This window comes from Oncorhynchus kisutch, linkage group LG4 (genome assembly GCF_002021735.2).
Source record: "Oncorhynchus kisutch isolate 150728-3 linkage group LG4, Okis_V2, whole genome shotgun sequence".
Classification (NCBI taxonomy): domain Eukaryota; kingdom Metazoa; phylum Chordata; class Actinopteri; order Salmoniformes; family Salmonidae; genus Oncorhynchus; species Oncorhynchus kisutch.
The window spans coordinates 61646243-61671073 of NC_034177.2; the positions used below are offsets into that span (position 1 = coordinate 61646243).

The following is a 24831-nucleotide window of genomic DNA, read 5'->3' on the forward strand; positions in this document are numbered from 1 at the left end:
AGGTAAAATGTATAAACGCGTGACTGTAAATCTCTTTGGATTAAAGCGTCTGCTAAATGGCATATATTAGTATCTGCGAGCTGTTGGCTAGAATGCACATTTGCTGTTTAACGCAACAGTTTTTGTGACAAAACTAGCTGAAATTGCGATGGAAACACATTGAACTTTAGATCTGTATTTGGGACATGAAAACTTGAGCAAAAAAATACATTTTGTGTGCACTAATTTATCAAGTTCGCTTGATGGAAACCCACCCAAGGTGAAACATTTTTCAAATATTTGCAAGGAAATCTGTCCACAATTGGATGGAATCCTAGCTAGTGTCTACAAAAAAAGCTAAATCCAGACTAGACTTTTGAAGCAAGTTTGGATTGCACTTTTGAAGGACGTTTGGATATTTTAATCTACGTGACAAAATCCTTTGCATGTTCTAGAGCAGCGTCGTGGCTAGCGTGGTGAGCTATGCCATTGTATTCTGGAAAGGGAACTTAGCCAAGGAGGACTTAAATAAGCTCGACAAAATCATCAAGAAAGCCAGTGCTACAATTGGCTGCAGTCTGGAATCAATGCAGGACATGTTCATAAAAAGGCTGAGAGAAAAGGCACACATGATCATGGACAATGACACACACCCACTCCACAGCACTGTAATGGAGCACAGGAGGAGCTTCAGTTAGCAGGCTGACAAAGCCACGAGGCTTTTGGGTAAGCTTTTGTAATTATTAACTGATTCATGTATTCTTAATGTGAATGTTGCTGTTGCTTGTTTCCCCAAGGTAGGATAGACAACAACATTTCTTACCTCCTTTTAATCAGACTCTACTACTAAGACGCAGGTGCCTTCATATGTGTCTTATGTGTTTCTTATCATGCGTTTGTCATTGATACGTGTCTTGTCCTTATTGACGATGCTGAGTGATTAAACAATTTTCCAAGTTGGGATCAATAAAGTCATATTCTTCTCTCTACTCTCTACACCCTCAATTTGGACAAAATAGTCCTAATCATTGACCGATGGGCCATGGCATACCTATCTACACGAGTGCAAATCTTCTGTATAAGGTATCTCAAGGGGATGGCTGACCAGGAATCCCATGTGAAGCTGTAAGCTAATTAAGTGTTGGAGCAGATGGTGGAAGCGTGGTCTGGACATAATGAGATGCAGGGATGAGGAGGTGGACTGGACGTTGTGGTTGGACAGCTGTGGGGGTCTTGTGAGGTGACCAGTATCCCAGCAGTCCCCTGGAGCAAGGTTTTGCTCTAACCTGCAGTCCAGAATCCTGATTAACAATCATCTAAATGCAACTTTTTCTGGCCCAGATTCATTATTATTATTTTTTTTCAGGGGATAGATCAGCTTCAATAGTGCAGATAGATTGTAGATTCCAATCCCCCATATATATATATATATATATACCACCCCTCTCCTAATTGTAACTAATGGACAACAACACTTAGGCCTCTACTTCCAATTTATACACTGTGTATTTTACAATAGTTAACTTTTGATTGTTTTTAATCACATCCTTCAGCTTCCATACATCTATCTCTGAAGCCCATCCAGTATATTGAAGCCCATCCATATATTTTTAACTGTGCTGTTTCACAAGATTTCTGGACCTACATATATTTTACAGACACAGTATATTTTACATTAGTCATCTTGTTGTTTTTAATCCCACCCTTCAGCTCCACTCAACCCCTCCCGTCTATCTCTTAACGCCATACATTTTTAATTTCTATCTGCCATATATTTTTCAACTGTGCTGTGATGTTTCACAAAAGTTTCATTAGTGTTGATTACATGGCTTTGCTTTTCCTCTCTGGACTCTATGTGGACTAACTTTCGATATATTCAATGCGGATTCATGAAGTCTCTCTAATACTGAATGTTTTATCTGTTGATTTATTTTAACCATTGAGGTATCCTTGGTTGAACTCCATTCACTGTCATTTTTGGATTTTGGCAGTTGATCTCTGCTTAATAAAACCCTAATCATAAACACCTGTTGCTTTGCCAGAGGTTTCCTGTCAGCCAGCCAGCCTCTCAGAGACCTCATTCAAACTGCCAGTTTGTCCCTGTGTCGACAAATAAGAGACCAACAATTGTGGCACCACCAAAACGAGGCAAGAGGTGTGGGGCACAACACAGACTATCGTTAGAAAGTAGCAAAAACAAGTGCCGTGTTTAGGTGCTACACTTTTTGAAGCTCATCCCAAAGAGATGATCCATGCTAGCATGCTGCCACGTGTGAAGAAAAGGCCACGGCCAGTTGAGGCTGGTGCTCGGGGTCAGGAAGAGGTCAAGTTCAATGAGGTGACGGTGTACCTGGTGGAACGGAAGATGGGCAGCAGTAGAAGGAGCTTTCTGACCAGCCTGGCCAGGTCAAAAGGCTTTAGAGTGGAATACGCCCTCAGGTAGGCCAACCAGCCAATTCTCTTTATCAAGTCAAATAGATTCTCTTATTGTTTTTCCTTATTGATCAAATAAAGGGATTGATCATGTTATGGTAGGCCCTATGTGATTGTTTGCCATAAGTTCCTGGTCATAGTTTTGCTGCTCTATGTCTGATTGTGAGAATTTTCTTGGTTCCAAGTGAGGACATTGTGCATTTAGCAGAGAGCAAAGATTATTACTTGATCCCATATAATCCCATAACTTGCATAACATGTGTTTAACAAGACTTACGATGCAAGAGAACCCACACAGATGGAATCACCCACCAGCTACCGCACCATAGCCTGTATAACAGAGCACCTAGCCACACGTTCATTTAAGGCTGCTTATACGGTTCCTCCATACGCCTCTCCATGCTAATAAGGATCCATTGTGCCATAGCTGGGTGGCAGAGAAAAACTGAGCTGATCGAGCTCAGCCAGGCAGACCCAGCTGTATGGGCCTGCCTGAGGGGCACCGGTGGGAGTAGCTGAGCTTGGAGGCTGTAGAACAGACCTGCTGCCAACGCCGCATCAAGCCAGGCTGGGACTGATGGCAGCATTCCCAGAAACACAGCTTGAATGCTCCTACGGTTACACTTGGCCTGATACAATTGTTTGAAACAAACCACAGCTAGGAAGTTGTGTGTGTGTGTGTGTGTGCGCGTGTGTGTGTGTGTGATGCGCGTGTGTGTGTGTGCGCGTGTGTGTGTGTGCGCGCGTGTGTGTGTGTGCGTCTCAAACTGACATTCTGCCTTGCAGACTATTTGATATCAGCTGCAACCATACATTTTTAGATACTGAACAAAAATATAAACACAACATGCAGCGATTTTACTGAGTTCCAGATCATATAAGAAAAGCAGTCAATTGAAATGAAATCATTAGGCCTTAATCTATGGATTCCACATGACTGGGCAGGGGAGCAGCCATGGGTGGGCCTGGGAGAGTGGTAGGCCAACCACTTGTGAGCCAGGTCCACCCACTGGGGAGCCGGCCCAGTCAATCAGAATTAGGTTTCCCCACAAAAGGGCTTTATTACAGACAGAAATACTCCTCAGAGTCGTTAGCTGTACAGGTGGCAGGTCTCTGATGATCCCGCAGGTGAAGAAGCCGGATGTTGAGGTACTGGACTGGTGTGGTTACACGTGATCTGCGTTTGTAAGGCTTGTTGGAAGTAATGCCAATTTCTCTAAAATGATATTGGAGAGAAAATAACGTTAAATTCTCTGGCAAAACATCTGTGACTTTCTGTTGTGTGACAAAACTGAACATTTTAGAATGGCCTTTTATTGTCCCTAGCTCAAGGTGCACCTGTGGAATGATCATGGTGTTTAATCAGCTTCTTGATATGCCCCACCTGTCATGTGGATGGATTATTTTGGCAAAGGAGAAATGCTCACTAACGGAGATGTATTTTTGCACAAAATTTGAGAGAAATAAGCTTTTTGTTCGAATGGAACATGTCTGGGATTTTTTATTTCAGCTCATGAAACACTCTACATGTTGAGTTTATATATTTTTTCAGTATATTTAACATCATGTAAAATGTATTTCAAATACATTTTAAAATGTATGTAATACTTTAAACTGTATTCCAGAGATGAATATACTGTGCCTTCGGAAAGTATTCAGACCCCTTGACTTTTTCCACATTTTGTTACATTTACAGCCTTAATCTAAAATGTATTTTGAAAAACTCCTAGGCAATCTACACACAATAAACCATAATGACAAACCGAAAATATATATATATTTTTATATTTATGCAAATTTATTTAAAAAAAGATAACTTATTTACATAAGTATTCATACCTTTTGCTATGAGACTTGAAATGAGACCTCAGCTGCATCCTGTTCCCATTGATCATCCTTGAGATGTTTCTACAACTTGATTGGAGTCCACCTGTGGTAAATTCAATTGACATGATTTGGAAAGGCACACACCTGTCTACATAAGGTCCCACAGTTGACAGTGCACGTCAGAGCAAAAACCAAGCCACGAGGTCAATGAAATTGTCCGTAGAGCTCAGAGACAGGATTGTGTCGAGGCACAGATCTGGGGAAGGGTACAAAAAAATGTCTGCAGAATTGAAGGTCCCCAAGAACACAGTAGCCTCCATCATTCTTAAATGGAAGAAGTTTTGAACCACCAAGATTATTCCTAGAGCTGGCTGCCCTACCAATGAATAAGAAGCCTGCAGACACAGGAGAAGTGGACGTGCCGATGAAACCTTGTTGGAGCGCCTCATGGATGTACTCCATGGCCTTGGTTTCAGCCACCGACAGAGGGTAGATGCATCTGCGCGGGGGCTCAGAGCCTGCAAGCAGGTCGGTAGCACAGTCCCAGGGGCGATGAGGAGGGAGACAGGTGGCGAATGGAGAATACCTCCCGCAGGTCCTGGTATACCTCCGGGATGTTGGGCTGAAGGGCAACCACAGGACTCTCAACTGACTTGGAACCACAGGGGACGGGATTCGGGTGCCCAGTCCGTGATTTTCATCCTCATCCATGAGATGGTGGGATTAGGGCGTTGAAGCCAAGGGTGGCCGAGGTTGATCTTGTGAGCTGGTGCACTAGTGATGAAGAAGGGAATGTTCTCCTGATGGATGGACTCCATGGTGAGGGTGAGTGGTTTGTTGATGTGTGTGATGATCCCTGAACCTAATGGCCGATTATCGAAGGCTTGAACCGGGAAAGGAGAAGAGTGCTGGTATGCTGGTATGTTAAGAGAGGAGGCAAGGGTCTGGTCAATAAAGTTTCCCGTGGCACCGGGATCCACTAACGCTGTAGAAACAGTACATGAGGGACAGTCAACTAGTGTGATAAACACCAAAAAGGTTTTGGCAGAAAGTGATGAAGAGCGGATATTCACACTTGACCAAAGAGGTGGAACATCACGTGACAGTCCCTCGGTTCTCGTGGATCTCGAGTTGGGACGTACCGGACACTGCTGGAGCTGGTGACCTCCTTGACCAGAATGACCCCTACCTCCATGGGTTCAGGCTATAATCCAAAGTGTTCACTGAGGGAAGGAGTAAAGCGATGAGAATGCTGACACTCCCGAAGTAGGTTATGCAGACAGATAGCCATCCAATGAGTACGTCCAAGGAGAGGTTGTCGTCTCGACAAGCCAGTTCCGTTTGGACCTCCTTGCGCAGTCCTCTTCTGAATAGCGTACGAAGTGCCGTCTCATTCCATCCTCTGGATGCTGCTACTATCCGGAAAGTGAGAGTGTACCCGGCAGCATTCTGGTCCTCCTTCCGTAGTTGGTGTAGGCGCTCAACCCCTCTCTGCCCTCCTGTGGATGATTGAAGACACCTCTGAACCCCTCATGTGAATCCAGCTCCTCCTCTCCTTTCTCCCAGATGGCCGTGGCCCATTCCAACGCCCGCCCAGTCAGCAGAGAAATAACCGTGGCCACCTTGGACCTCTCGGTGGTGGGGGCTCCCATCTAGTGCGCAAAGTAGAGGGAGCACTGCAGTAGGAAGCCAAGGCATTGAGATGGGGTGCCATCATGTCTATCCGGGAGGGACAAATGGGCATCGCTGACCTGGGCGGGTTGCTGAATGGGCTGGGGTGCTGAGTCGACTGGTGGCAGAGTATCCTCTGCTAGTTGAAGGCAACGCCTCAAGCAGTTTTGAAGATTGCTTTGAAGAAATCTAGCATGGCCATAACTGAAGCTAAACGAGAGTTGTCTTGGGGGTGTGTTTTTATGTGGGTGTGTTATGTTTGCATATTGTACCCTGGTAGGTACTGTTGTTTGTCCCTCCTGAGTCACTGTAGCAACAACATAGCCACTTCCTTAAAATAATAAATCATGAAATCTGTCATTAATTTAGACGTTTTTGCCGAGGAGGTTTTAGTTGCACAATTTTACATTTAGCTAAGTTGTTTGATGCAGTATTTCTCAAGTAAAAAAATGTGCATGAAAAACTAGTAATTGCGGGAAAGTCTGGTTGTGTACTCAGGACTGATTTCTGAGATACATAACATGTCTACAACTTCATCATCTGCAAGCTGTCAAACTATTGAAATAATGCACAACCTAAACACGGTTTATCAGTGCCCCAAATAACTTGCTAGCTTGCTATGTTCCAACTCTGTGTTTGTCAATGAAGATAGCAAGTAGTAGCTAGCAGGCACATTGTGCAGCCAGGCCAAAATCATCTAATCAAGTCACTGGCGAGTGGCGACATGCCATTTAGTTTTTTTCACAACTTTCTCACTATCTATTACCAGAGTGTGAGTCTGTCTGGCAGTGTCTAATGGGGAATCATGTTACAAAATCGTTCGCGTGGGGGACACATGTAAGATGTTAACGAGTGGGTTTTGGAATATCAACAAGTTGCAGTTGTGATACAAGTGCGCTCTGATCAGCTCAATTCTCATTTTGACCACAAAAGTGGCAGATTTGAGTGATTGACACTATCAAAAACACATCAGCAAGTGACCACTCTGTAAAGGGCTTAGGGCAAAGGGTTATTTCAGCATAACATTGCGATGTGTTGTCTTATGTAAACAAGTCTGAGGCGCTGCGTATTGGACAAGTCTATCTCACTCTCTGGAGTTTCTGGCTGCTATGATTGGATAGAGTGTGTGCAGCTGATAGAGCACAATCAGTCACTTCATGACCGATAATGTATCATGTTTGTAATCATTTTTGGAGTCATTTAAATTAATTTAAATGCATGTTAGGGCTTTTGGTATGCTTTTGGTATCTGTTAAGTACAATAACAAGCATTTTGACAAAATGTTGTAGCAGCGGCAGCCTATTTGAAGCCTTGGATGCGTGGCTTGTTGGGGCTTGGCTTTGTCTTAGTGCTTTTTGTGCTCCCACGAGACGGATGCTCATGGAAGTTCATGTGTTCTGTTATAAGTTGTTAAGAATGTTCTACACTGCCAGTTCATGTTAATAAAGCTTGCTAAAGGTTTATTGTAAAACAGTCAACATTGTGTTGCAATATGAGTTGGATTATATGTATTTTTTGCCATACATACATCCTGTCTTGCAGGAAATCATGCACAGAACGAACAGTATGGCTGGTGGCATTGTCATGCTGGAGTGTCATGTCAGGATGAGACAGCAGGACGGGTACCACATGAGGGAGGAGGATGCCTTCCCTGTAAAGCACAGCATTGAGATTGCCTGCAATGACAGCAAGCTCAGTCCGATGATGCTGTGACACACCGCCCCAGACTATGACGGACCCTCCACATCCAAATCGATCCCGCTCCAGAGTACAGGCCTCAGTGTAATGCTCATTCCTTCGGTGATAAACGCGAATCTGACCTTCACCCCTGGTGAGACAAAACTGCGACTCGTCAGATAAAAGTACTTTTTGCCAGTCCTGTCTGGTCCAGCGACGATGGGTTTGTGCCCACGTTGTTGCCGGGGATGTCTGGTGAGGACCTGCCTTACAACAGTCCTACAAGCCCTCAGTCCAGCCTCTCTCAGCCTATTGCGGACAGTCTGAGCACTGATGGAGGGATTGTGCATTCCAGGTTTGACTCGGGCAGTTGTTGTTGCCATCCTGTACCTGTCCTGCAGGTCTGATGTTCGGATGTGCAGGTGTTGCTACACTTGGTCTGCCACTGCGAGGACGATCAGCTGTCTGTCCTGTCTCCCAAATTATCTTTGAAAGACAGGGTCCTGAAAAAGGGACATTTTTTTTCTGTAGATGGAAAAAAGCTGCCCTTGAAACAGTCTTGATATGTTTGTTAAAAGAGAGATCAGGGTCCAGAGTAACGCCGACGTCCTTCACAGTTTTATTTGAGACGACTGTACAACCATCAAGATTAATTGTCAGATTCAACAGAAGATGTCTTTGTTTCTTGGGACCTAGAACTAGCATCTCTTTTGTCCGAGTTTAAAAGTATAACATTTGCCGCCATCCACTTCCTTATGTCTGAAACACAAGCTTCCAGGGAGAGCGATTTTGGGGCTTCACTATGTTTCATCGAAATGTACAGCTGTGTGTCGTCCGCAAAGCAGTGAAAGTTAACATTATGTTTTCGAATGACATCACAAAGAGGTAAAATATATATAGTGAAAACAATAGTGGTCCTAAAACGGAGCCTTGCGGAACACCAAAATGCATGTTGCTTTGTCAGAGGACAAACCATCCACAGAGACAAACTGATATCTTTCCAACAGACAAGATCTAAACCATGCCAGAATGTTTTGGGGATTATGGCTAGACAGCCATTTTTCATCTGGCCATAGAATTTCAGGCAGATTTAAGTCAGAACTGTAAATTGGCCATTTAGGAACATTCACTGTCTTATTTATTGGTAAGCAACTCCAGTGTAGATTTGGCCTTGTGTTCTAGGTTATTGACATACTGAAAGGTGAATTCCTCTCCCGGTGTCTGGTGTAAAGCAGACTGAAGCAGGTTTTGCTCTAGGATTTTGCCTGTGCTTAGCCCTATCCCGTTTCTTTTTATCCTGTACTTGCCAAGTGTACCCATACCATGACGCAGCCACCGCCATGCTTGAAAATAAGGAGGCAGTTACTCAGTAATGTGTTGGATTTGCCCCAAACCTAGGAACATACAGATATGTTCCTAGCCCTGAACATAGGTGTCACGATTGTCGTAAGGAGCGGACCAAAATGCAGCGTGGTATGTGTTCATGATGATTTTTTAATAAAGAAAGCACTGAATACAAACTATACAAAACAATAAACTAATAATGACCGTGATGCTATAATGAGAACTGTGCTGACACAAGCAACTAACATAGACAATCACCCACAACCCAAAATGACAAAACAGGCTGCCTAAATATGGCTCCCAATCAGAGACAATGAATAACACCTGCCTCTGATTGAGAACCATATCAGGCCAAACACAGAAACAGACAAACTAGACATACAACATAGAATGCCCACTCAGATCACACCCTGACCAAACAAAATATAGAAACATACAAAGCAAACTATGGTCAGGGTGTGACAATAGGACTTTGCATTTAGGCCAAAAAGTGTATTCCTTTAATACTTTAATGCCTTGTTGCATGTTTTGGAATATTTTGTATATTTGTGCTCTTCTTTTCACTCTGTCATTTAGGTCATTATTGTGAAGTCACTACAATGTTGTTGATACATCCTCAACTCTCTCCCATCACAGCCATTTAACTCTGTAGATGTTTAAAATCACCAATGTCCTCATTATAACATCACTGAGCAGTTTCATTCCTGTCCTGCTGCTCAGAGTAGTTTTATTTGGCCTCCCAAGTTTCCTGGGAAAAATTATAAAAACAAACAAAGAATTGTTGAATTTTCATTGTTGGACATCATTCTCAATAATACTCGGCGACCATTTTTGTGCCAGACTCCACACGTATCAGCTATCAGGTGGAGAGGTGAGAAGTGATATATGCCAATTAGGAATGAGGGAGATGATTTGGCGGCCTTGATGGAATGTGGCCAGGTTGGGAATTTAGCCATGACACCAGGGTGAATACCCCCTACTCTTACAATAAGTGCCATGGGATTTTGAATGACCACAGAGAGTCAGGACACTAATTTTAGCCTCCATCCAAAAAGACGGCACCCAACACAGGACAATGTTCCCAAATGTAATCAAGGTTCGAGATGATTATGTTTTAGTCAAATATTATAACTGTTTAGGCTTCTTGCGGTCAATTTGCTGTGTACAAATGCAGTTTTATTATGTCCCAGCCCCAGACCACCCACCAAGAAAAAATTGACCCACGGCTGAATCTAGTTGCTGATCCCTGAACTAGACCATGCTTAAAAAGATATTAATTGTCTGATTTGTTATTGTTACCCATTAACCAATCACTGACCTTTTTTTGTAGGCTTTCAAAAAGCTTTCTGGACTTTGGAGTTGAATCTGGGCTTGGAATTCAATATTTGACTGAGGAACCTTCCAGATGTTATATGTATGGTGGACAGAGGAAGGGTTATTCGTTTAATAATCATGTCATGCCCTATTAATTCACACACAGTGAGTCTATGTAACTTTTTATGTTATTTCTTAAGCCAAATTTGACTCCTGAACTAATTTAGGCTTGCCTAAACAAAAGGGGCTGAATATTTCGGCAACAACAATTATATCTTAATTTTTCTTCCACTTTGACATTACAGAGTATTATGTGTATATTGTTCACAGAAAAATGACAATTAAATACATTTCAATCCCACTTTGTAACACAATAAAATGTGACGTACCCAAATCCAACTGCCTGTAACTCAGGACCTGAAGCAAGTATATGCATATTCTTGATACCATTTGAAAGTAAACACTTTGAAGTTAGTGGAAATGTGAAGTTAATGTAGCAGAATATAACACATTAGATCTGGTAAAAGATAAACAAAAAAACATGCATTTTCTATTTTTTTTGTTCCATCATCTTTGAAATGCAAGATAAAGGCCATATTATAATATAGGAGTCTAGGCGCAATTTAGATTTTGGCCACTAGACAGCAGCAGTGTGTGTGAAAAGTTTCAGATTGATCCAGTGAAGCACTGCAATACTGCACAATAGTTTCTATCAAGTCTGCATAAATGTGCCAAATTGGTCAATTGAGACATTTTCAAGTAGATAACTGTAGAAAACATACTACAATTATATGGTAATACAAAATTTAAGTTTACACACTCCCAGAAATGTTATACAATAACTTTCACATATCTCGATGGCCGTGCGGGGTGGGTGTGGAGTGTGGAGGGTGTGGTGGGTGTGGAGTGTGGTGGGTGTGGAGTGTGGTGGGTGTGGTGGGTGTGGAGCCAGAGACAGATCAGGGTTGGGTTATAAAAAAATATCAGAAACTTTGAACATCCCACGAAGTACCATTAAATCCATTATTAAAAAATGCAAAGAATATGGCACCACAACAAACCTGCCAAGAGAGGGCCGCCCACCAAAACTCATGGACCAGGCAATGAGGGCATTAATCAGAGAGGCAACAAAGAGACCAAAGATAACCCTGAAGCTCCACAGCGGAGTATCTGTCCATAGGACCACTTTAAGCCATACACTCCACAGGTCTGGATTTTACAGGAGAGTGGCCAGAAAAACCCAACACCTCTCATCACCCCGAGATCACAATCCTCACAGTGAAGCATGGTGGTGGCAGCATCATGTTTTTCATTGATCCCTACCAACTGAGAAACAGAATTGAAGGAATGATGGAAGTCTTTAAATAAAGGGAAATTCTTAAGGGGAAATCTATTTCAGTCTTCCAGAGATTTGAGACTGGGACGGAGGTTCACCTTCTAGCAGGACAATGATCCTAAGCATACTGCTAAAGCAACACTCGGATGGTTTAAGGTGAAACATGTAAATGTATTGAAATGGCCTAGTCAAAGCCCAGATCTCAATCCAATTGAGAATCTGTGGTATGACTTCGAGATTGCTGTACACCAGAGGAACCCATCCAACTTGAAGGAGGTAGAGCAGTTTTGCCTTGAAGTATGGGCAAAGATCCCAATGGCTAGATGTGCCAAGCTTATAGAGACATACCACGAGACTTGCAGCTGTAATTGATGCAAAGGGTGGCGCTACAAAGTATTGACTTTTGGGGGGGGCTCAAGCTCAAGTTTTCTGTTTTCTTTTGTCTTATTTCTTGTTTGCTTCACCATGAAAAATATTTTGCATCTTCAAAGTGGTAGGCATGTTGTGTAATTCGAATGATACAACCCCCACCCTAAAAATATATATTTCAATTCCAGGTTGTAAGGCAACAAAATAGGAAAAATGCCAAGAGGGGTGAATACTTTCGCAAGGCACTGTATCCTAAAGGATCTATAAAAAATAAAATGTAATAATTGTATTGGGCAGTTTTGATAAACACCTCCCTAATTCAGCCTTTCACAAACAAGATACGCGTTCTGTTGAATGTTACACACACATAAGCACGCAGGCGCACACACATTGTTTAGTGGGTGTGAATGCTATTTGTAAGGTGGACGAGAGGCACAAACCCTCATTTATCATCTGTTTAGTTTCAGCTTTCTAATTTCAACTCTAAAATGCAAATACACAACAACATGATCAAGTTTTCTGAATCGTGAGCTTATTGCCGAGCTAGTCTGTGATTTTGTCTTTAGCTGGTGTAAAATGAATGGCGTTTCGATGATTATGTTATGCGATACACACTTTCCGTAATCTTGATCTTGGTTCTCCTAGTGGGAGGCAGTGTAGAGTGATTTCATTTAGCACAAGTGTCATCTCTCCCTGTCTGAACCCCGTTGAATATAACATATCCTTGCTCACTGCACTGGGGCTCAGGGTCCCGCTGTTCCTGGAACTCTCTTCGGGTGCAGTGCTTCGTGCTAGCTCATTTGCATCTGCTGTGCCATTTTACATTCACACAAGTTGGAAAAATATTTAAGGTAGGGTTGGATTATAGGAGCTATGTTTCTGTAAGGAGGGCAAAGTGTAAAAGATCATGTGTGAGAGAGAGCACCATTTTCTTTACCCCGTGTTTATAAGAACAAACCCACCATGGCTAAATTCAGTACCTATCAATTTAACCACAGGGTTGGATGTCTACATCAATCAACATTCGATTGCGGCTGTCTGAAGGACTTCCTGTCTTGTTAGAATCAACAAGGCTGTCAGTCTGAAGGACACTTTCTTTTTCCTTTTTCCAAGATGATGGGTGATACCATTTATTTTTCTGCAAAAATCAAGATTCAGTTCACCCCAAAATACTTCTAAAGTTGGTGTTGGCAGTGTGCAGAATTATTACTTTCCTTTTTTGTAATCGTATAGTCATATTCAAATCTGAGCAAAGCCATTGAATATGCTCATATGCTCATATGCTCTACCCACTCATACTGTCTGTGTTATCTGATGAGCCTCACTCTGGGGCTGTTATTGTCTTGGAGCCTCTCTAAACCTGGTCTCAGTGGCAGGCCAACCAGCCAACCAGTACACAGAGCAGCCAGACAGAGGATTAGTCTCACCGCTGATTTGGCCGATTAGGCTCCAGAAGCGACACTCTGCTAGACTGTTGGGATGTCCTGGGAGGGCCGTAAGGAGCCGTTATGCTGTTTTACCTCTGCGAGGAGAAGGAGGAGCATGGGGAGGATAATTATGCACGCACGGGCGCTCTGATTGGCTCATTGGTATGGTACTTAAACAGAGAGGGTTTCCTTTTGGGGGAAAACCAGACATGTCTGTTGTGAGGATTCCTATGGAGCTGTGTGATACACTATGTGAATGCATATCTCCACTCTTAGGGGCGTATTTTCAGTCATAAACATCTGAATGATGCTCAGAGGCCCTGCTGAGGAGGCTGTGGTGCATGTTGTTCAGTCAGTGCTAGTCCATATATGGCATGTTATAGTAGTCCCTTCTAAGACTCACACTGGATCTGAAACCTTTATATATATCTCTAAAACAATAGAAATAAAGACAGTGAAGTTGTTTTCTTTCTACTCCAACTAAATTCTATGACATAAAAGGAACCACTGATGTTACAATCAGACAGATTCACAATCTACAGATCAAGGCAAGTTCCAAGCAAAGGGGGCATTTTAGAGCCATGTAGATGGCTCTGAGACATTTTAAACACTTCAGTGGGACCTTTGATCCAGAGAAGTGATACTAAGACATCATGAGGGTGTCATACATGCTTATGACCAATGATGGAAAAAGTACTATTTTGACACACTTGAGTAAAAGTAAAGATACAGTACCTAAATACAAAATGAGCGAAAGTCACCCAGTAAAATACCACTTGAGTAAAAGTCTAAAAGTATCTGGTTTTAAATGTACTGAAGTACAGTGGTGGAAAGGGTACTCAAATGTCATACTTGAGTAAAAGTTCAAAGTAAATGCTATACATAAAATTACTTATGTTAAGCAAACCAGACAGCACAGTTTTTTAAAGTAATTTTTTTATGGACAGCCAGTGGCACACTCCAACACTGAGACATAATTTACAAATGCAATATTTGTGTTAAGTGAGTCCACCAGATCAGAGGCAGTTAGGGAAGACAACATGTTATACTGCTAGGTGCGTGAATTGGACCATTTTGCTGTCCTGCCAGAGCATTCGAATTGTAACGAGTACTTTTGGGTGTCAGGGAAAATGTATGGGAGTAAAAGTATATATTTTCTTTAGGAGTACAGATACCCTAAAATACTACTTACATAGTCCCGTAAAGTATTTTTACTTAAGTACTTTACACCACCGCTTATGACAAGCCTTACAATACATATACATATACATTATTTATTTATTATTAGTTAGGCTGTCTGGTACAAATGTACATCTTAATGCTGAATTGCAGTATACAGAAGAAAAAATAAGATATGTTTGTTTAAAAAAAAGAAGAAGTAATTGGAGCGCAAATTCTAGTCTTGACAGCTTCAGACGGATGTTGTCTGCTCTTGGTGAAGGTCTCTATTCTGCTGACAGCCGAGTTGGCAGTTTGATGATGGTGATGTCGGTGCTAGAGTTGGCTCGCCATTCCTGACGTTGTCCTCGGGTCCTCAGCTCTATGTAACCACTGGACCTCTTCTACAGTAGCGATGTGTACTGCCACTTGTAACCACATAATCATGCATTATACCTGCAGACTTACTGACCTGTGACCCCCTTCTTCTTGTTCCCTGTGCAGTGATGAGGTCACCCACGTGGTGGCAGAGGATAACCAGGCCGGGGCATTGTGGGCGTGGCTACGGGGGAGTGGTCTGAGGGATGTCTCCAGACTGCAGGTGCTGGACATCTCCTGGTTCACGGACAGCATGAGAGAGGGGAGACCTGTCACTGTGGAGACCAGTCACTGTATACCGGTGAGGGAACCTGTGGTCAGTTTGAGTGTAGGTGGGCATTTCCCCGCTATATGTGTGTGTGTGTGTGTTTGCACGTGTGTACATGTGTGTGTGCAATAGAGAGATTATTTTGGAAAACAATTTAAATACTGTATAGATACTGTTATACTGATATAGTATTTTGTAGTTCGGAAAACATACAGACTGGAGCATCAGCATTTGTGGGTTCGATTACAGGCTCAAAATGGCCAGAAACAAAGATCTTTCTTCTGAAACTCGTCAGTCTATTCTTGTTCTGAGAAATGAAGGCTATCCCATGTGAGAAATTGTCAAGAAACTGAAGATCTGGTACAAAACTGTGTACTACTCCCTTCACAGAACAGCTCAAACTCACTCTAAACAGAATAGAAAGAGGAGTGGGAAGCCCTGGTGCACAACTGAGCAAACAAGAGGACAATTACACAGGTGCCTCCAACTCCTCTCCTAGTCTAAAGAAGGCCAGGTTTATTGCTTCTTTAATCAGAACAACAGTTTTTTAGCTGTATTAACATAATTGCAAAAGGGTTTTCTAATGATCAATTATCCTTTTAAAATTATAAACCTGGATTAGCTAACACAATGTGCCATTGGAACACAGGAGTGATGGTTGCTCATAATGGGCCTCTGTACACCTTTGTAGATATTCCATAAAAAATCTGCTGTTTCGAGCTACAATAGTAATTTAAAACATTAACAATGTCTACACTGTATTTCTGATCAATTTGATGTTATTTTAATGGCCAAAAAAGGACATTTCTATGTGACCCCAAACTTTTGAACGGTATTGTATATTTGTGTGTACTGTTGTGAATGGTTAGATACTACTGCACTGTTTGAGCTAGGAACACCGCAATAACATCTGCTAAATATGTATACGTGACCAATTTTTATTTTTTTAGGTAGTTAATGATGTAGCTAACTAGCAGCTAGCTAGCCTAGTGTTGGCAAGTTAGTTAACTCTAGCTAGTTAATGTTAGCTTCTCTGGTGTTTTTGTTAGGCCTACCAACTAGGCTAGCTAGCTAACTAGTTACCATCTACAGAATAGACCTTCCGTGCAATCTGTTGAGATTTTTTGGGGATAAGCTAGCATGCTAGCTAGCTAACTAGTTTTTTTAACCTTGTAAATGAACTATCTAGACTACTACTCACTGTAACGGCGTTCTTCGTTTGTCGAGAGAGAGTCGGACCGAAATGCAGCGTGGTGGTTACTCATGTCTTTAATGAAGAAAAAAGTGACGATACATAAAATAACTATAAATACAAAAAACAACAAACGGAACGTGAAACCTAATACAGCCTATCTGGTGAACACTACACAGAGACAGGAACAATCACCCACGAAATACAAAGTGAAACTCAGGCTACCTAAATACGGTTCCCAATCAGAGGCAACGAGAATCACCTGACTCCAGATTGAGAACCGCCTCAGGCAGCCAAGCCTAACTAGACACACCCCTAAACATAGCAATCCCAAATCCTATAAAACCCCAATACGAAACCAAACACATAAACCCATGTCACACCCTGGCCTGACCAAAATGTATAACGAAAACACAAAACACTATGACCAAGGCGTGACAGAACCCCCCCCCCCCCCATAGGGAGGGTCCGGGTGGGCGTCTGTCCTTGGTGGCGGCTCCGGCTCGGGACGTGGACCCACTTCATTAATGTCCTAGTTCCTCCCCTTCGCGTCCTGGGATAATCCACCCTCGCCGCCGATCATGGCCTAATAGTCCTCACCCAGAACCCCACAGAACTGAGGAGCAGCTCGTGACTGAGGGGCATCTCGGGACTGAGGGACAGCTCGGGACTGAGGGGCAGCTCGGGACTGAGGGGCAGCTCGGGACTGAGGGGCAGCTCGAGACTGAGGGGCAGCTCGGGACTGAGGCAGCTCGGGACTGAGGGGCAGCTCGGGACTGAGGGGCAGCCCGGAACAGAGGGGCAGCCCGGAACAGAGGGGAAGCCCAGTACTGAGAGGAAGCCCAGTACTGAGATGAAGCTCAGGTAGGTAGTAGGCTCCGGTAGATCCTGGCTGGCTGGCGGATCTGGAAGATTCAGGTTGACTAGCAGATCTGGAAGATTCTGGTTGACTAGCAGATCTGGAAGATTCTGGTTGACAGGCTGATCTGGAAGAATCTGGTTGACTGGTGGATCTAGAAGATCATGGCTGACTGGCGAATCTAGCTGCTCTATGCAGACTGACAGCTCTGACTGCTCCATGCAGGCTGACAGCTCCTTGCAGACTGGCAGCTCTGGCTGCTTCATGCAGACTGACAGCTCTGACTGCTCCATGCAGGCTGACAGCACCCTGCAGACTGGCAGCTCCTTGCAGACTGACAGCTCTGACTGCTCCATGCAGGCTGACAGCTCCTTGCAGACTGGCAGCTCCTTGCAGACTGGCAGCTCCTTGCAGACTGGCAGCTCCTTGCAGACTGACAGCTCCCTGCAGACTGGCAGCTCCTTGCAGACTGACAGCTCTGACTGCTCCATGCAGGCTGACAGCTCCTTGCAGACTGACAGCTCCTTGCAGACTGGCAGCTCCTTGCAGACTGGAAGCACATTGCAGATTGACAGCTCTGACTGCTCCATGCAGGCTGAAAGCTCCTTGCAGACTGGCAGCTCCTTGCAGACTGGCAGCTCCTTGCAGACTGGCAGCTCTGGCTGCTTCATGCAGACTGACAGCTCCTTGCAGACTGACATCTCTGGCTGCTTCATGCAGACTGACAGCTCTGACTGCTCCATGCAGACTGACAGCACCCTGCAGACTGGCAGCTCTTTGCAGACTGACAGCTCTGACTGCTCCATGCAGGCTGACAGCACCCTGCAGACTGGCAGCTCCTTGCAGACTGACAGCTCCTTGCAGACTGACAGCTCCCTGCAGACTGACAGCTCTGGCTGCTTCGAACAGGCAGGAGGCTCCGGCAGCGCTGTAGAGGAGAAAGGCTCTGATAGCGCTGAACAGACGGGAGACTCCGACAGCGCAGGAGGGAAGGAAGGCTCTGGAAGCGCTGAACAGACAGGAGACTCCGGTAGCGCAGGAGAGGAGAAAGGCTCCGACAGCGCTGGAGAGGCGGGAGACTCCGACAGCGCAGGAGAGGCGAGGCGCACTGTAGGCCTGATGCGTGGTGCTGGCACTGGTGATACTGGAGCGAGGACACGCACAGGAAGCCTGGTGCGGGGAGCTGCTACCGGAGGACTGGTGTGTGGAGGTGGCTCTGGATAGACCGGACCGTGCAGGCGCACTGGAGCTCTTGAGCACCGAGCCTGCCCAAGCTTACCTGGCTCGATGCCCACTCTAGCCCGGCCAATACGAAGGGCTGGTATGAACCGTACCGGGCTATGCACCCGCACTGGAGACACCGTGCGCTCACTAGCATAACACGGTGCCTGCCCGGTCTCTTTAGCCCCCCGGTAAGCACAGGGAGTTTGCGCAGGACTCCTACCTGGCATAGCCATACTCCCTGTAAGCCCCCCCCAATACATTTTTTGGGCCGACTCTCAGGCTTCCATCCGCGTCACCGTGCTGCCTCTTCATACCAGCGCCTCGCCGCTTTAGCCGCCTCTAGTTCTTCCTTGGGACGGCGATATTCTCCAGGCTGAGCCCGGGGTCCTTTTCCGTCCAGTTCCTCCTCCCATGTCCAATTCTCCAAGTGATGCAGCCTCTCCCACTGCAACTGCTCTTCACGATTAACAAGGAGAGTTGGCTCAGGTCTGACACCTGACTCATCCACTCTCCCTCTGAGCCCCCCCCCCAATACATTTTTGGGGCTGCTTTTCGGGTTTCCTTGCCAACCGTGTTCCCTCGTATCGTCGGCTCTTATCTCCGGCTGCCTCTGCTCTCCTCAGTACCTCCACCTGTTCCCATGGGAGGCGATCTCTTCCAGCCAGTATCTCCTCCCAAGTGTAACAACCTTTGCCATCCAATACGTCTTCCCATGTCCATTCCTCCTTTCACTTTTCCTGCGGTCGCTGCCTGTTTCCACGCCGCTCGGTCTGTATGTGGTGGGTGATTCTGTAACGGCGTTCTTCGTTTGTCGAGAGAGAGTCGGACCGAAATACAGCGTGGTGGTGGTTACTCATGAAATAACTATAAATACAAAAAACAACAAACGGAACGTGAAACCTAATACAGCCTATCTGGTGAACACTACACAGAGACAGGAACAATCCACGAAATACAAAGTGAAACTCAGGCTACCTAAATACGGTTCCCAATCAGAGGCAACGAGAATCACCTGACTCCAGATTGAGAACCGCCTCAGGCAGCCAAGCCTAACTAGACACACCCCTAAATATAGCAATCCCAAATCCTATAAAACCCCAATACGAAACCAAACACATAAACCCATGTCACACCCTGGCCTGACCAAAATATATAACGAAAACACAAAACACTATGACCAAGGCGTGACACTCACCACCACTAGAATAGTAATTTTTATGTTACTGAGTAGGCATATCTTTGTTTAATCTAATTATTAACCAATTTATTAATCTAACTAAAAAAATACTTCCAATTTTGTAAGAAATGTAAGGTCTTTTTACATTGTAATAAAGTTGATTAAAGGAAAAGCTCATCTTTTGTTTGTAGGTATTTTTACTTGGTCATGAGTAGTAATTAATTATATAGAAATTGGTCATAGGAAAATGGTAAATTAGACTTAAATTTCAATAGCTAAATCCTGTTACAAGTGACTACCTTATGCAGATATTGCAGATACTTATGCAGATATTGCAGATACGTACTCTGTGTTGTATTAGTGTGTTTATTTTTTCACCTGGATGGCGCTTTTAGTAGCCGGCGATTAGATTGTCAGGATGGGTAACATACTTTTTAGGTACACAATAGTTACAAGTAAATACCCTTCAAGATACACTTAATTTTAACTAGAAACTTGCCTTGTAACACCTAGTAATTACATTGTACTTATGCAGATATTACATGTACTCTGTGGTGTACTCTTGTGTTTATCCTCCCACTTGGATGGTGCTTCCGGGAAGCATTAAAATAATGGCCAGGGTTGTCACGATGGGTAAAGTACTACTTACAGTAAGTACATATTAACGACAAGTACTGTAAGTACCCCTCAAGATACAGTTCATTTTAACTAGCTAAATTCTTTAACACTAGTAATTATGCAGATTTAGCATGTACTCTGTGGTGTACTTGTGTGTTTATCATCCCAGTTGAGGATGACACACACTTAAGAATGACACCAGTATGGTAGACCCCAGTCAGTGAGGTTGACCTATATCATTTTGAGTTTTTTAAAGATTTTTGCATTTTACCACCTTCTCCCAAATTTCGATCTTGTCTCATCGCTGCAACTCCCCAATGGGCTCGGGAGATGAAGGTCAAGTCATGCATCCCACGAAACATGACCCGCCAAACCGCGCTTCTTAATACCCGCCCGCTTATCTCGGAAGCCAGCCGCACCAATGTGTCAGAGGAAAAACTGTTCACCTGACTACTGAGGTCAGCCTGCAGGCGCCCGGACCGCCACAAGGAGTCATTAGAGCTCGATGAGCCAAGTAAAGTCCCCCTGGCCAAACCCTCCGAAGCTGGGCCAATTGTGTGAGCCCCCCTATGGGACTCCCGATCACGGCCGGTGGTGATACATCCTGGGATCGAACCCAGGTCTGTAGTGACGCCTCTAGCACTGCGATGCAGTGCCTTAGACTGCTGCACTACTCGGGAAGCCAGCTGGACCTATATGTTATAGGTTTTGTAACTCAGATGGTACGCTTTTTGGGGGCAAATGCTAGCAACAAAATTCTGTGGAAATTTGAAGTGTGTGCATTCCCGGGTAGGTAATTATAGCCTATGTAATCTTGGGACACCCAGTGCATCTATACACAGGAGGTTACAACCTTGTGATAGTTGATACTGAATTGGATGCAGCTGAGAAGAAAAACAACGCTAAATTGGTGAATTTAGTGCAAACTTCCCTTTTTTGGAAAAACGAGGCTTCGTGCTATGGATCATCACTGGAGGCTTCGTGCCATGGATCTTCACTGGAGGCTTCGTGCCATGGATCATCACTGGAGGCTTCGTGCCATGGATCTTCACTGGAGGCTTCGTGCCATGGATCATCACTGGAGGCTTCGTGCCATGGATCATCACTGGAGGCTTCGTGCCATGGATCATTGCTGGAGGCTTCGTGCCATGGATCATCGCTGGACTGAGGAGACGTACAGGAGGCCTGGTGAGTGGAGCTGCCACAGGGCTCATCAGGCTGAGGAGACCTACTGGAGGCCTGGTTCTGGGAGATGGCACAGGACTCACCAGGTTGGGGAGACATACAGGAGGCCTGGTTCTGGGAGCAGGCACAGGACTCACCAGGCTGGGGAGACATACAGGAGGCCTGGTTCTGGGAGCAGGCACAGAACTCACCGGGCCGTGGAGGCGCACTGGAGGTCTCAAGCGTAGAGCCGGCACAACCCGTCCTGGCTGGATGGTTTGTTTCGCCCGGCAAATGTGGGAGACACTGGATGCCAGATGCGCTGAGCCGGCACCCTTCGTCCTGGCTGGATGCCCACTCTAGCCCGGCAGATGCGGGGAGCTGGAATATAGTGCACAGGGCTATGAGTGCGCACTGGAGACACCGTGGGCTCCACCGCATAACACTGTGCCTGACCAATACCACGCTCCCTACGGTAAGCACGAGGAGTTGGCTCAGGTCTCCAACCTGACTCAGCCAATTTCCTCATGTGCCACCCCCCAAAATGTTTTTGGAGTGGACTCCCTGTCTTTCGTGCCAGCCGTGACCCCATGTAATCCTGGGCCCTTTTACTCGCTGCCTCCGCCTTCCTCACTGCTTCCACCCGCTCCCACGGCAGGCGATCCTTTCCCACCAGGATATAATCCCACGTCCAGGATCCTTTCCCATTCAGGATGTCCTCCCATGTCCAGTCCTCTTTACCACGCTGCTTGGTCCGTTTGTGATGGGTAGTTCTGTCACAATCGTCTTCAGGGAAATGACTGGACCAAGGTGCAGCGTTGTAAGCGTATATTTCTTTTTACTTGATAATGTCGCCAACAAAAACGAACTAGGGCTATGCAGGCCACTAACACAGACAACTACCCATAACTAAGGTGACAAAACAGGCTGCCTAAGTATGTTTCCCAATCAGAAACAACAATAGACAGCTGTCCCTGATTGAGAACCATACCCGGCCAAACCATAGAAACAGAAAACATAGAAATAAAGAAACTAGAATGCCTACCCTAGTCACACCCTGGCCTAACCAAAATAGAGAATAAAAGCCTCTCTATGGCCAGGGCATGACAAATGCACTGTAGCTAACAACATAACAAACTGTCCTAGTTTACGAAACTGTCCTGCCATTATGAAAATCCAATTTAACAATGCCAATAATGTTTTCAATTCAACTTTTGTATTCAAAAGCAGCTCAAACTAAGAATGAACTATAGTCAGTGAATTATACTGTAAGTTCTAGGAAAATAGCCCTCCCCCTGGCCCTCCCCCGCCCTCCTTTCGGAAAAGCTGACCATGACTCCATTTTGTTGCTCCCTGTCTACAGACAGAAACTAAAACAAGAAGCTCCCTCGCTCAGGTCTGTTCAACGCTGGTCCGACCAATCTGATTCCACGCTTCAAGACTTAACCCCTCGGCTACCTGCCACCCTGGCTATTGTCAGGGCAATTCAGAATGAAATCACACAAGCACACACAGTAAATTATGTAGAATTTGGAATGTTTGATTGGTTGGAACTCAGTTTTGTGGTAACAACCTCAAGACCAGGCATGCGACTTGTTTCTGCTATCTGAGATTATCCATTTGTCAAAAATAGCCATCTACGTTGAGCGAATTGACCAGTGGCAATTCAGAATGAAATCACACAAGCACACACAGTAAATTATGTAGAATTTGGAATGTTTGTTTGGTTGAAACTCAGTTTTGTGGTAACAACCTCAAGACCAGGCATGCGACTTGTTTCTGCTATCTGAGATTATCCATTTGTCAAAAATAGCCATCTACGTTGAGCGAATTGACCAGTATATACTGTGGAGGGGACAGGGACAACAGTATTTTCCTGGCCTGAAAGTCTCCTCCCCACAGAATCCCACCTCAACACCCCCAAGCCCACTCTCTCAGGTATCCTCTGCTACAGGGATGGGAGGCAGGTGTGCACAGTAAGTGCCTCTCTACCTACTGTACCCTACTATCTATCTACACTGTTAACCTATTCATTATCTGAGTAGAAAACCTCAAATATTGCCATGGCTTCATGTTTTCCAGCCTGCTACCTCTACCTGGTGTGATGTACCAGCGCAGGCGAGGCCCAGTCTCTCTCTGAGATATCCAGTTGTAAAAGCACTGGGAAGGCCGGTGCAGACAGATACAGTAAATCAGATATGGTCCTATTACAACCAGCTCCTCACCTGCTTCTACAACCAGCTTCCCACCTCCTCAAAGGAGATGAGGCGCATCGCCAAGTTTTACAAGAGTCTCGTATGAGTCATCCAGCAGTGGAAGAGAGCAGCTTGGGTTCAGTGTGCGGATGAGGATGAGGTAGTGGAATCTCTACAGGGCAGGCAGCGGGTGAGCTCGGATGACCAAGAGGTGTTGGAACTGGTTAAGGCCATGGGCCTCCTGTCTTTTTCAGACTAGTCACCTAGCTCACAATGATTGAGGCTAGCAAATTGGTAGGCCAGGTACGTTCGATAAGTGTAAGTTGGACACACACATGCACACGCACTCGCACACACGCACACACAGAGTTAAATATGAATAGTATTATTATATTATCAGTAAATTAATTAAAGTTTATTATTATTTTATTTTATTTTACCTACCATGTGCATTTTTTGTGTGTGTGTGTGTGTGTGTGTGTGTGTGTGTGTGTGTGTGTGTGTGTGTGTGTGTGTGTGTGTGTGTGTGTGTGTGTGTGTGTGTGTGTGTGTGTGTGTGTGTGGAGAGTGCAATGGCCATGGACTGAGCAGTATATGGTGCTGTAAACTGTAAAGGGAGGTTTTATTAATGAACATAATAAGGGGAACTAATCAGTTATTATTTTAAATATGCAACAGAACAAAAATGTTCATTTATGGTAGACTGCAGATATAGAGATGTATGGCCTTGTAAAGTCCATGAAAGAATGATGGGCACTAGAATCATAGATATGACAAGGACAGGCGAACAATACAATGTGACCTTGAACATACTCAGTCCATTTTCTCAACGACATTTGCAATACTAATCACCATATGGCAAGACTTGACAAGTCAGTATGTCAAATCTATTGTTGATGCTCAGCAAATGAGTAATACAAGATAAATCCTTTATCCAAAGTTCAATGCTATATCAATATTAAATGCTAACATCTGTCAAATGGGAGCTTTATTATGTGTGTGTGTGCATGTGCATGTGCATGTGCGCGTGCGTACGTGTGTGTGTGTGTGTGTGCGCATTTGTGTGTGTGTGTGTGTGTCTGTCAAATATACCTACCAGAGAGGAATTGTAGACGAGAACACGTTTACCTTTCTATAGCCTACGCTCACATTATCACATTTCAGTTTGCTTGACAGCAGCAGAAGGATCCCCCATAATGCTTTCGCGTGCCAAATAGACCC

General features: G+C 44.6%; 1 protein-coding gene across 1 annotated transcript in view; it reads left to right on the top strand.

Annotated features, from left to right (window-relative positions):
- The first annotated feature begins 2072 nt into the window (after nt 1–2072).
- Nucleotides 2073–24831, top strand: part of dntt (deoxynucleotidyltransferase, terminal) — a 142869-nt gene continuing 120110 nt past the window's right edge. Inside the window, exons 1-2 of the mRNA XM_020479920.2 lie at nt 2073–2418; nt 15040–15214. Of these exons, the coding sequence (XP_020335509.1) occupies nt 2225–2418; nt 15040–15214 (369 nt within the window). The 5' untranslated portion in view covers nt 2073–2224. The remainder of the gene's footprint in view (nt 2419–15039; nt 15215–24831) is intronic.